Source organism: Giraffa tippelskirchi, chromosome 1, assembly GCF_054371585.1.
Source record: "Giraffa tippelskirchi isolate mGirTip1 chromosome 1, T2T-mGirTip1v1.2.pri, whole genome shotgun sequence".
Lineage (NCBI taxonomy): Eukaryota > Metazoa > Chordata > Mammalia > Artiodactyla > Giraffidae > Giraffa > Giraffa tippelskirchi.
The window spans coordinates 92540537-92554157 of NC_137275.1; the positions used below are offsets into that span (position 1 = coordinate 92540537).

Genomic DNA, 13621 nt, shown 5'->3' on the forward strand with positions numbered 1-13621 from the left:
AAAAAGAAGGCAGAATGTCAGACTTGATGCCTTTGAACTGTGGTGCTGGAGAAGACTCCTGCAAGTCCCTTGGACAGCAAGGAGATCAAACCAGTCAATCTTAAGGGAAATCAACCCTGAATATTCACTGGAAGGAGAGATGCTGAAGCTGAAGCTCCACTATTTTGGTTATCTGATGTGAAGAGCCGACTCATTGAAAAAGTCTCTGATGCTGAGAAAGATCGAGGGCAGAAGGAGAAGAGGACGTCAGAGGATGAGATGGATGGATGGCATCACAACCTTTGGGAGATGGTGAGGGACAGGGAGGCCTGGGGTGTTGCAGTCCACGGGGTCTCAAAGAGTCGGACATGACTGCATGACTGAACAACAACATTGGCACTTTGTGTTTACATAAAACTTACCCCAGGTCCCCAGTGAGCAGTTTCCCAGTACGTCCTCCTACTTTCCAAATGCCAGGATCTGTTGTCAGCAACTCCCAGAGAACTGGCTGCACTCTGGGGGACCCACTGGCCAGAGGTGATGGCACAGAGGCAGTGGCTGTAGGAGGCACGGGCCGGAGCCCACACCACCCGCACCTGCACACACTCGTGCATGCACACACTCTGGATGAGTTTCGCCTCCACTCCAGCGCTCCCAATTCTAGGGTGTACTGCTCCCATTTCACTTCCTGTTAAAGGCTGGGTGGTTCTTTCTCATTCATGTCTACTGTGCATATTGATTTTAATTACTCTCTTCATGTTTTTTTTAATGATGGACAGAAAGGTATGACTGGACTGGAGAAAGGTAGGAGAAGTGAGAGAGAGAGGCCAGTGAGCAAGAAGAGGCCGTCCTTGAGGACAGTGCTCCAGTGGTCGGGACACAGCCCCTAGAGCACAATGGGGACGTGTCTCCTCAGGGACACAAACACCTGCTGCCCTTGCCTATGAAAGAAGGAGGACCTCACCTCAGAGAGAGCGCTAACGCTCCGGTGGCCTCAGCCCATCCTCCCCTCCTGCCTCCAGTCCAGAGGTGGTGGGACCCACAGGCAGGGCAATGGATTCCACTTCCTTCAAACCGCCCCTTGAAGGCCAGGGCCTCTAAGTTGATAGGACAATGATTTAATTGCTTTAGAAGTGCAGAGTGTAAAGTTAAGAACCATGACACTCAGTGGAACTTGGCCTGAGCCTAAAGGCAAATCAAATAATACACTTTTCTTTAAAAAAAAAAAAAGGGAGGGAGCAAGGGGAGATGGGGAGGTGACAGAAAAAATACAAAGCCTGAAAGTCGCTACCTGAGACACAATTCTTTGTACCAGCAGAGTAATCACAATTAGTCAAGTTGAGCCTAAGAAGGCATGTCTGGGGAGCAGTGCAAGCTTAGGCAGGAAAAGTCACACTGCCTCTGTCCACTGAAAGTGAAAGAAAGTCACTCAGTTGTATCCAACTCTCTGCGACCCCATGGACTTAACAGTCCATGGAATTCTCCAGGCCAGAATACCGGAGTGGGTAGCCATTCCCTTCTCCAGGGGATGTTCCCAACCCAGGGATCGAACCCAGGTCTCCTGCATTGCAGGCCGATTTTTTATCAGCTGAGCCACCAGGGAAGTCGCTTTTCTAAATCTGAAGTTCTGACCTACAGCCCTTCATAGGGAGAAAAAGCTATACCAGGCACAGTGGAAGAGATCAGCCTACCTTAAAAAAAAAAAGAGAGACTCATCATTAGTATTTAGATAGTTCTGGTGCTAACATGATTGGCAAGAGGCAAAGCATTATCAAAAAGGAACAAAAAGAAGACTAAGAGGAAAAAAAGGTAAGTCTTTGTAAGTTTGTTCATTCATTTGATCAATAATCTCTCATACTACTGCAATATGTCAGTATAGAGATATATTTTATCTGGAATTGTCAATAAAACTTATCTCCCAAAACACATACAGAGGTTGGGTCTTCTATCCAAACAACCAGTTAAACAAGCAGGAATTTTTCGGTTACAGCAGGAAACTTAGGTTGACGAGACCCTAGCTAACAAAACTGAGCAAAATTCAAAGTGAAAAAGCAGACCACAAACTAAACTGTTTACCTGCCTTTTCAACTGCTTTTAGTTCCTAGAGATTTATAATTCACAAACTCAATTCACAAATGAAACATCATTTACCAGAGTAAAACAGTTAAGTAAAATTATGATATTAAAGTTTTACGTTGAAAACAAAAGTAAAGTTTGATGCAAGCTAGAAAGACGATCTTAACAGGCACTTCTGAAACACATATTGACTAAAAATGTTTTTCCATCTCTTTTGCTTACTGAAAGATTCATCAAGTTGTTGGGAAAATACCCATTTGAAGAAACTTAACACAGTTAGTTCCAAGATTTAGAAATTCTGACAATAAATATGCAATAAATGGACTTCCTTTAATAGTCTAGAAGGTCTGCTGCTGCTGCTGCTGCTAAGTCACGTCAGTCGTGTTAGACTCTGTGCGACCCCATAGATGGCAGCCCACCAGGCTCCTCTGTTCCTGGGATTTTCCAGGCAAGAGTACTGGAGTGAGTCGCCAGTGCCTTCTCCCTAGAAGGTCTGAAAAGCTTTAAAATAATATTTATGTTATTATTATTTATAATATGAATAAGAAAACTGAGTCATTCATATGAATGAACATTTCTATGTTAGAGATAAAGTAAAGGTGAGTAAAAATCAAAAGATAAAATGTTCCAGGATGAATTTCAGTTCCACTATTAAGAATTCTAATTATCCTAGTGTAAAACTTCATGATTTTAAAGCTAGGAACTTTAAAGAACTAGCAAGAACTATCCTGCCAGAGGGGAGTTATGAAAGGATAGAAAACCTGATCTTAATCAAAGATCTCAGAGGCCTATAAATAGAAACAGGTGTCCAAATCAAAGACAGAGAGAGACCCTAAATGAGAACCATCTTTTAGGACACATGCTCTGATCTGGGGATTGTTAAGGGAGCTGAGAAAGTAGCAACTGTTGGAAATGTGCATTAAAAATAGGAAGCATACGTCCATATCATATCCTTAACTCTCTTGAGCAGGAAAATAATTCCCACTGGAGGACCATGGACCTTTAACTTGGGGAAAAGAAAAAAAATAAGAGTTTTACACAAGCTGAAAAAAGAACCCTTCTTTTCCTCTAATTTCTTCTTTTGAAGGGTCAGGGAAAAATTAAAAAAAAATGATGGGAATCATTCATCTGCTATGATCTGGCTTTGAAAATCATTGTAATTATTGCTATTAAGTGTTTAAGAATCCACAGGGAGAGAGAGTATTGTACTCAGGGCACCAAAAGAGCTATAATCTACCACTGCATCCTACCCCTGAAACCCTGGTGTCTTGAAGAGTGGAAATAGCTGCGTTTTTATGCCATCCAACAGGAATCTGCTCTCCACCATCTGCTTTCCTCACATGGACTGGAAATCTCCTAATGTTTTCTGTCATGGATGCTGAAATGTCTGAAGTTTTTAACCAACATGATGAAAACGATCATCAGCAACAGCTAAAACATGATCCACAAGTCCCACAAAGGTTGTCAAGACCTTCCTTCTCCTGAATGTTCATTTGCAAACCATGAATTTCTTGAGAGTTTGCAAAAACAGATACACAAGGTCATATTTTAAGAAGCCACCACACATATATGAAGAGCATCATACAAGTTAAGATGAAGCATTTCTAAAACTTCAATGTAATTATAGTAAAATGCAATTTCAATGAGAAAAATTCCAATTTTTTCCACCACCCTTCAGATACCCAACTAAACCCATTCCAACCCTGAGAAAAGTACTGGGAAGGACTGACTAGTCTCTGGGCTGGTGGCTGGACAAAGAAATCTAAGAGTGTCTGTCCTAGTTATAAGTCTAGTGCCTGGGACATGACAGGTGCTCAGAAAAATATCTCTGCATGGGTGAAAGAAGCAACGACATCAACAGAAAAGGAGGGCAATCTAGAAACCTGGCCCATGTACACCTGAAGAATCAGAGAACAATTCTTCTAGAGTTAAGACTTCTCCAGCCCACACCAATTCTTCTATGTAAAGCTTTAAGATAGAATGATCTGCTGACATCTTGGAAGGAGCAGCCACTGCTGACTGCCAGGGTTTATCCAGAAACGTGGCTGGCCCCACAGGCCTTGCTGTAGCTCCCTGCTTTCTTGCCTCAGAGTCTGCACACACACACACACACACACACTGCTTCGTGTGGGGAGAGTCCACCTCACCCCCTTCATCAGGGGTTAACCCCCACTCATCTCTCAACTACTTTCTCAGGGAGCCATTCCCTAGCCCCACCCTCCCTCCATTGTTCTCTGATTCTTGCTCTTCATATTAACAGTATTTATCACAATTTCAATTATATATATATAATGGGGAATTATTTCATATCAGTATCCTGTCACAAAACTTCAAGATCGAGGACTACATCTATTTTACTCAGCAATAATTATGTAATGCCTACTGCACTGCCAGGCACATAAAAGATACTCAAGATATACTCATTTAAAGTATGATAATAGGAAAATAGTTATCATTTACAGGAAATGTTCTAAGTGCCAGATACAATCTCAGCTGTTGATATAATGCATTATATCATTCCTCCTAAAGGTTGTCATGCTCTGTTACTCCTCGAGTGACTGGTGACTATACAGATGATTCTATGACTACCTGATATGTAAGTGCATTTGGGCAACTGTTAATGAACCAGTTCCACGGTTACCATAAACATTTACATACCATCCCACTACTTACCCTTCTGCCTAGAATCTGGTTGATAGCTGCACTTTCCTTTAGAGTACACTCAGCTACGACATTCGCTCTCATTTCTTTCATGTATAACATAAAAGCATTCAGAGGCTTTTTAATGTGAGGTCTTTTTGGCTCCTGCTCCTTTCTCTGTTCATGCTGAGGCTTCCTAAAAGTTGGGAGTGGGGAAGGGGTTAGACAAATCAGGAAGAGATGGGAGGAGAGGAGCAGAGCATCCGCTTATATCATGAGTCCACCTCAGGCTGGGACCACCCTCTGGGCTCTCTATAAGCCCCCAGGACACTGTCTACTTAAAAGAGTGACTCATCTACTGTTGATAAATAATGATCCTTTGGTTTGAGAAAGCTTACCTATAGCTATAGAAGGGTTTAACCCAACACAGGAATGGGCTCGTGAAGATGCTGGATCTAGATTTTAGGTGCTCCCTGGTCACCTTAGGAAAAGCTGAACATACAGTGCAGGTAGTCAGTCCTCCTCTAGAACTGACGTTCTTAACTTCTATGGGTTCTATGGGTCAGTGCTCCTCTGAGAAGCTAATGAAACAGACTCTCTTCCCCCAGATACAGGCATGCTGGATTTGCCTGTACTTGCAGGGGTCTTATGGAGGATGTCCACATGCTCCCTGCCACTGCATCCTTCTGTCCCAGTACAAACCCTAGATTAAGAAATTCAATTAATTACTAGTCTTTTGGGAGAATCAGCTGTGCTGTAACAGCCTGCAACAACCCTGGCCAGACAGGAAATCCTGGGTTTTGGTTTGCCCCCTTCCTTTCAATTCAGTGCTTCCAAAGCCTTGATGCAGATGCAGGATGACTGTATTTCTAGAAGGAAATACATTGAAACCCTCCAATCTACTTCACTCTCATGCTCCCCAAGAATAGGAACCCAATTAAAGCCTTGTACTAAATGGCTAAACAGCTCCATTTCTTCAGTCTCTCTGCTCTGAAGATCACTTCTCTTTAGTGAGTTTCCCTTCATCTTTTGAGATCTGTGCTCTTTTTCAATCTCAGAACCAAATCAGAGCACTGAGAATCAAGCTGCTCGGTGTCCTCAGGGGCAGAGCTTTCAAGGCGGAGCTACACTGATTTTTGGATAACAGATAGGGGTAAGATTCTACAACAGCAAAGGAGAAACTGTGGGGTTTAAGTCCTTGGTACCATAAGGCGTTCACAGGTGAAGAGAGAGGCCCACTTACACGTGCATTAGGTCGCTGTCAGTGTGGGGGTGTTCCTGTTTGACCTGAGGCGTTACGATGGCTGGATGAGGGATGCCAGTTGTGTGGGGACCAGGAGGACCAGGAATCATATGATGAGAAAACCTAAAAGAAGGAAAGACGAGAAAACAAAATGCACTGCTGTAGCAAGAGCTGGATGGAGTTTTGAAACAACTAACTGCTATTGGCTGAGAGTAAAAACACATCTTCACACACAGATATATTAACTATAAGAGCAGGCTGATGATTAATTTCTTTCCTTTCTGTATTCAGGTGGAAAACATTTATAATTACACACCACCTAACAGATTTTTTTTCAAGCTAATGGTGGAATCTGGCATTTTTCCTGGGAGGGCTCTAGGCAATAGGATTAAAAAAAAAAGTGAGTCACTTTTCTTGCAAAGCAGTTTTCAGAGAAGAATTTCAGTAAGAATAATTACTGGAAATACAATATTTTATTAAGATTTAGCTTTTTAAAATGATTTTAAAATCTAAAGACATATTTTAAAATCTCTGTCTATATTCCTAAGTGGACCTTTGTGTTAAGAGTCTTCTCCTGTTGGCTTTTCCTCTAATATCGGGAGAGAACAACTGAGAAGACAAGGGACAGAAAGATTTGTCCAATCTCTAATTTAATAAGGTTGCCATCAGCATCATCCCAAATAATTTTCTACACATAAAGAAGGTAGTGTCTGAGAGATCTAGCCTCATGGAAAATTGATAACAAAATTAAGGGGAAGAATTTAATTAAAGGGAAGGATACAGTTCTGCTTCAAGGTAAAAACTACACAAGTTCAAATAAAGGCTTTTTCCCAGAGTATGCTTATAGAACACTAAAAAAAAAAATCTCAAAATATCCACCACCATCCAACACAAAGGAGGGAAACTGCCATGCAAGAAAAATAAAACAAAGACAGTACTTTCAACAAGCTCTTTGATAAATTTGGATATGCTTTAGAAATTTCTGCTTTCAAACTGTTTTAAAGTAAACATGTAGTTCAACAAAAACATTCTCAGGTCTTTCATCACCGTCTGTACAGTTAATTCCTTCTTCTGGGAAGGAAAGAAGGGACTCTGCTTGGATACGTAATATTTCAGAAACAAATCTTTAAAAATTAAGGAGGCATGGGAAAAATACAAACATTCGATCAAATCATGATGCTTTGCTAAATGGACCATTTGCAAAAATATGTGATGCTGGTTATTTGCCTATGAGAAAATCCTATCATCACACAATTCTTATACAATGTTAAAATATATATATATAATATATTTTGGAGGAAGGATATTAATTTCATTCCCTCTCAACCAGTTAGATGTACAATTTACTGAATAAAATGATTTTTGAAAAAGCTGAAATTCACCACAGAAAACTGCAAATTTCATACTTATACAAAAAAGTTAAGATTCACAACCAGTTACTAACCCAACAGTTTGACTTCCAGCATGTTAATGCTAGCTCCCTTGAAAAAGCCACATTGAACACACAGATGATACACCACAGATGTGTGTGTACATCAAGCACAGGGCACAAAAGCCGTCCTTTCCAGAGGCAAAAGCGTTACACAGAGCGGTGTGGCACAGCAGACCTCACAGAGCTTCTCTTGCACCACTATGTCCACACAGGGCCTGATTCGCACACTAGGACACACACCCCGTATGGCCTGACAGCCCGTAAGCACCATTCCTTCTCTTCTCACAGCCTTGGTCCAGGAAGGCTCTAGACTATCTGGGCCTTCAGACACCGTCACATGAAACTGAGACAACTTTCCTCACAGAAAAAAAAAAAAAAAAAAGCCAGTCTGTATTCTCCCGCTGACCCCACCCCCAGCATGTTTCGAGTTGAACAAGCTCTTCTTACAACGTCCCCTCTGGGGACATTTCTCCTCCCGCCAGCAGGTGGCGGCGCGGTCTTTTGGAGGTGCGGTTTCCAGGGTGGCCGAGTCCGTCTGCTGACGGGAGTGGCTGGTGCTGTGGGGCGTGGTGTCTGGCTCCTACCCGGGACTCCCCAGGACGCCTAGTGTGGGAGCCAGGCACCCTGCGCAGACAGACGCGGGCTGAGCTGGGCGCCCGCCGGGCCGAAAGGCAAGCAGAGGCGCAGGAGATGCAAGCGCACAAGAGCAGCCTGTCCTGGCGCCCGGATCCACCTCCACCTACCTGGACATGGAAGTGTCGACTGACAGTGAGGACGGGTAGGGCTGCCTGAAGCCTCCCGTGATGGGATATACAGGCTGACCCTGCCTGAGGTCACAGAAGAGAGGAACCCATCAATGACAAAACATGAGTTACCAATCAGCAATAAGAGTTTGATGAGGGGAGGCCCTCAACCAGAATCTGGGGCGCGATACGAGAGTACTGCTTCAGTCACCCAACTGCTTCCCTTCCTCACCCTCCACCCACCCAAAGCATCACCGGTGCCTGGAAGGAACTCTCCCACTGCAGTCCATGAATCACTCGTTTTCTACCCTTACCCCTCTCCAGCCCCACTGATGCTTTGAAGAAAGTAGGCGTGTAAACAGCTCTTACTGAATAGAACCTGAGAATGGTGAACTATTCTTTTTAGGTTAATGGATTCTTTATCAGAATCTTTGAGAACTTCAGGGAAGGGAAGAAAGGAGGAAATAAAAGTTTATATAAAAATGAACACATTTTTGAAAACACTGCACCCACCTCCCACCCTTACACACATGCTGCAGGCAAGAAATAAAAGATCAATTCATCGGAGTTATTTTCTCTCTGCTCTGAGGATTCCATCTCTCCCTCTGTTTTTCCTACATGTCACATTTTTCATTTACACAGTCTTTATTTCCAGATGCCACTGATGGAACTCAGCCCAGGATTATTGCCCTTAAGTAGCTAAGTTCAGACAGAATAATTGATGTAGGTTTGGAAGTGTTCGCATAATCAATTAAATTCAGAGTTATTGACTCAGAGAGTTAATGCTAAAGAGAAGAGAGAAAGCTGGAATATCCATGGCTGGATAAGCCCTCCTTATGAAGAAGAGATAATGTAAGAATGTGAGGGAGGGAAACTGGGGCTTTTACCAGAGGTCTGTAAGGACACAGAGTCAGTAAGGAAAGGAGAGAAAACGTTTGCTGAAGGTACAGCACTTTGTCCATGGAGTGAGCAGTGAGGAGAGAGGGATGCTAGTGAGAGCAGGGAAAGCTATGTGCTAACAACAAAATGATAAAAATAGGCTCCACTATATGAAGTGTTTCTTTCTTCCCTAAATACATTTCTTTTTCTTTACCTTTATAATTAAAAAAAAAAAAAACCCTAAAAACAGTGGTATGGATCTTTCAGAAACAACAAAATAGAGAACATTTGGATTCTGAAAGGATGAAGTCCATTCATCAGTTTTTCACTCCTCTGAACTCAAACTGGTGCTTACTTTATTAAAATTCAAAAGATGATTTTGCTTTTGTTACAGTTATTTGTCATTTACATCACTTGCCCATTTATAAGCAAAGATCGATATTCAATATATCTAAGGTTATGCTTCAAAAATATAAGTTGTTCATAAAGAATTAGAAAAGAAAAACCACAGTGAACACTTTGTACAGGCATAGCAAATGCCCAGAGCCACAAATTGAATCCATAAAACTATAAGCTTCAAAGCAAATGCCACACAGTCATTTTCTACACATATTAGCAAACGGACTCAGTCCATTTCAAAGTCTGTATGTTTTTTAATCTTTTAAATTGAAATAAAATAAAGTTAGCAGCTCGTGTGTTGAAGTTTCTTCAACTCCACAAGTGTTATTATTCATAAAGCTAATCTCCATAAATGGGGAGTAGAAGAGTATGTGTTCAGACGCCTGGCTGCAGGTTGCAAGGAGGATCTTACCAGCCAAGAGGTGGGGTAATCTGTCCAACACCACCCGGAGACAGGGGATAAAACGTAGGGATCTCGGGAGCTGGAGGATGTCTGGACATGCCTATTAAAAAGAACAATGGAGAGGCAGATTCACAGGACATTCGATTTCTGAGAGAAACAGAAAGGCAAGAAAATGCTTTATGTCATTAGTACTTAAGGTGTAGAATGAGACGATATTTATTTTTCTGATTTAACAGAAGTCAGTTTGTTATCTTTACTCAAGATTTCAACATCTGAGAAAACACGTCTGACGGTGGTACATCTTGAGGGGCTCCTAAAGCAGTAAATATACTGCGAGTAAAACAGGCATCAAAATGAGACTATAAAGCTACTTAGTTTGCCCTCATTATTTCACTTCGGTTAGGAAAATGGGGTAGACAACTGTTTTTGTGTAGAATGACAGCACTTCATCAGCAGAAGGCCTGCCATGGTGTTCAAGGATTAGGTAAATTGCTCGTTTCAGATCTTCATTGGCTCCCTTATGGACACATAGATTTGGGAAATGTGATACCTCAGAGGATCAAAGATTAATTGGAAATACTCTTCAGCCTCATAATGGTTGCACTTGATATGATTCATTTGGTCTCTGGCACTGCAGCTCCAACTAAGCTCTTCATCAGGTTGAGTCCTCTGGGCTCTGAGGTCAAGCTGGTCTGGAGTAGTTGTATTCCACAGAAAATGAGTGTGCCACCACATTGTTTCTTGAGCTCACACTCCCTGGAGTACACTACCCTATAACTGTAAAAACCACCTAGAGATTATACCTAATCCTAGTCTCATTTGACATCTCTGTTCACATCTCACCTTGGGTACCGAAAAGAAGGGGTATGATGCATACATAAAAACGCAAAACAAAACGTTACATTCATATTTGGGGGAAAGTGATTCTGAACAGAAGAAAGCCACATGAGTTTCTTTACACAGTTAATCTGGCTTTAAAAGAGCATTATCATGTACAAACGTACACCCCCAGGTTTAACAACCTGAATATACATTCAGTGGCTATAATTATATTGCCTAGTATGCAAAATCAGGTGAGTATACAGAAGATGTTCTTTACATATTCTGCTTTTTTACTATTCAAAATGTCTGTGAATTTCATTTGGATATTAAAAGATATTGAAGGCCTTGAGCATATGGGAATGGTTTAAGAAGTGTTGTCTTCAAAGTTGGTGTTAATTTGACTTTGAAGTTAGGACAAACTATTCTTCAACTCTTAGAAAAAGTAGCCAGGAAGGAAAAAGGTCTTTAATCTCTTTCGACAGAGTTTACATGACATCATCTCAGGTTTTGCTGTTTATAAAAGGAGTCTAAAATCTTCTTTTTTGATCTCTTATCACTTTCAAATTTAATGAGTATTTTTTAAAATTCCTTTATATCATCAATTCACCAAAAGCACTGCATACAATAGGACCTAAGGCAGTTCTGTGGATCTACTCTCTCTCACTGAAGCAGAGCCCCTGGCAACCGTTTTTATGGAAGGAAGCTGGAAGTTCACTTTAGCAGAGTTACCATAAAAATCTCCCTTTATAAAAAAGCTGTCAATACTGCTTCTTTTGATCACAGAGGAGCCCTTGGGATTTAACTTGGGCCTGGGGAGGCAGGGGCACCAGGGGGCCTGCAGTAGTGATTCTTGACATATCAGACTCATAGGGCAGTTTCTCCAACTTGCTGCCTCCCTCATCCCCAGATTCTCCAAAGCTCTCGTTCTGCAGCGGGGTTGCTCAGTCTTGAAAAGCCTGACCAACACAGAAGAACGTTGGAAACTTTGTGGAAACTTGAACTTGAAAATCATAATTAGAGGCTAAATTGTGTGAATGGTCTACTTTAACCCCTTTGTTAGGGAGATGAAGTGACTGTTTAGGTACCTAAAAAATATGATTTGTCCTGGGATCTTATCTCTGGGATGCAGAGAAGTAAACTGCTTTCGGTCACATGTCTCTAAGCAGAGGAGCTGGAAACTTTGCTCTCCACACTAGTCTATGTTCTAAGGACACTGAGAACAGTGCATTTGTGATCTGGTGTAGGGATAATTTGACAGAACAAAAAATACAATTTTTTTTTCGTGTTTGGATTTGATTTTACTGCTTAAGAACAAACAAGGGAACAACCATTTACTTAGCACCTGCTACATGCTAGTTCCTATGCCGGGTATTTAATTTGACTGTTTCTAATAAAATTCTACTCATATTTCAGATAATTTTCTGTCATGAAATATTCTCTAACTTTTACTGCTGTGAGAAATCTTTCTTCTTAGAATCTACAACATTTTATTTGTACTTTTAACATGGTACTTAAGATGTTCTTCATTATGTTTTACAGTGAGTTTGTGCAAATGATTTCCTGTGTGAGCTTATACACTGCTAGGAAAAAAGAGACCATTCTTCTCCTTATCTGTGTATCAAACCATGGCTGTCTCCCAGAGAAGGCTCTGAATATAATTCTGAGTGACTAAGCAAATGAACAAGTGAAACAAATGGACACATTACCCACGCTGGGTCAATACTATAAGCCATTTGCACGTACACACATGATGTGGCTTAGGTCATTACACGAGCAGAAGAAAGTGGATCTGTGTTTTCTAAATAGCTCATTGTTGTCTTAAGATCCTGTTTCCTATTTCCAAAGATTCCTAGAAGTGTGTGCCTCTCTACCAACTCCTGTGCTACACATCATTTATTTAACGAGTATTTATTGAGCACTTATTATATGGGCTTCCCTGGTGGCTCAGATGGTAAAGAATCTGCCTGCAATGGGGGAGACCTGGGTTGGGAAGATCCCCTGGAGAAGGGCAAGGCAACCCACTTCAGTATTCTTACCTGGAGAATCCCCATGGACAGAGGAGTCTGGATAGCTACAGTCCATGGGGTCACAAAGAGTTGGAAACGACTGAGTGACTCAGCACAGCACATACGCTGGAGGCTATATGCAGTATACCCTTAAATTTTTTTAACTTTTATAAATATAGCTAAAATGATTCTGGTGTCAGACTGCATGGATACAGTAACTCTGCCACTCATTAACTGTATGTTCTTGAGGAAGTTATTTAATTATTCTGCAAAATCAGAATAAAAATGAAATAGAAGTTGTTCTGAGAAGTAAATGCATTCATATATAATAATGAAAAGTGCCTGGTAAATGCTGTGTTGAGTGTTTGCTGTTATTTACAAGGATACAAATACATAAACAGGTACATAAACCCAGTATTTCCTAAAAGCTCTTCCTCTTAACATTTTTATCAGACAAAATGGGTGGAACAAAATGATGGATATTAGCTTCCTTTCTTCTTCTTACAACTACACCTGCACCCACCACCTTATCCAACACACATGCGTAAAAACTAGTGTGATTCCTAATAGGAAATTAACCTAAAGTTATTTTCTTACATATAAGAATGGGCTCTGCTGACGAACTGTTTATATTTATTGAAGAAGCCCAACTAGAGTTAGAGTATGAACATGATTTTCTTTTTTTTTTATTTCGGGGGAAAAAGCTAACCAGCCTCCCAGGAACTTTGAAATCAGCAGCTTAGTACCACCATGCTGTAACCAGCTGTACATGATAGAACCAAAAGGCAGGCAGAAGAGAGAAGAGTAAAGGCAAGAGACCCAGTAAGCCTTAGACTTCTTTTCCTCATACTTATTTTTTGGTGATGATTGTACCCAGGTGGAATGATACAAACTCAAGATCATGTAAATTAACTCTTCTTAAACCAAGGTTTTATCCCCCTACGTACACGGTGATGGGATACATTAAGTCTATGACAAAAAAGTAATTAAAAACAGGAT

The 13621-nt window shown here is 41.2% G+C and overlaps 1 protein-coding gene across 10 annotated transcripts in view; it reads right to left on the minus strand.

Annotated features, from left to right (window-relative positions):
* LEF1 (lymphoid enhancer binding factor 1) overlaps nt 1–13621 on the minus strand; it is a 117721-nt gene that overhangs the window by 23388 nt on the left and 80712 nt on the right. For 6 of the 10 annotated variants that reach the window (XM_081553614.1, XM_081553798.1, XM_081553703.1 and 3 more), the window contains exons 5-8: nt 9804–9894; nt 8114–8197; nt 5939–6061; nt 4729–4891 (exon numbers count right to left, since the gene is read on the minus strand). In XM_081553614.1, coding sequence (XP_081409740.1) covers nt 4729–4891; nt 5939–6061; nt 8114–8197; nt 9804–9894 — 461 coding nt within the window. The remainder of the gene's footprint in view (nt 1–4728; nt 4892–5938; nt 6062–8113; nt 8198–9803; nt 9895–13621) is intronic. The other 4 variants (XM_081553887.1, XM_081554057.1, XM_081553986.1 and 1 more) reach the window with 1 other exon arrangement.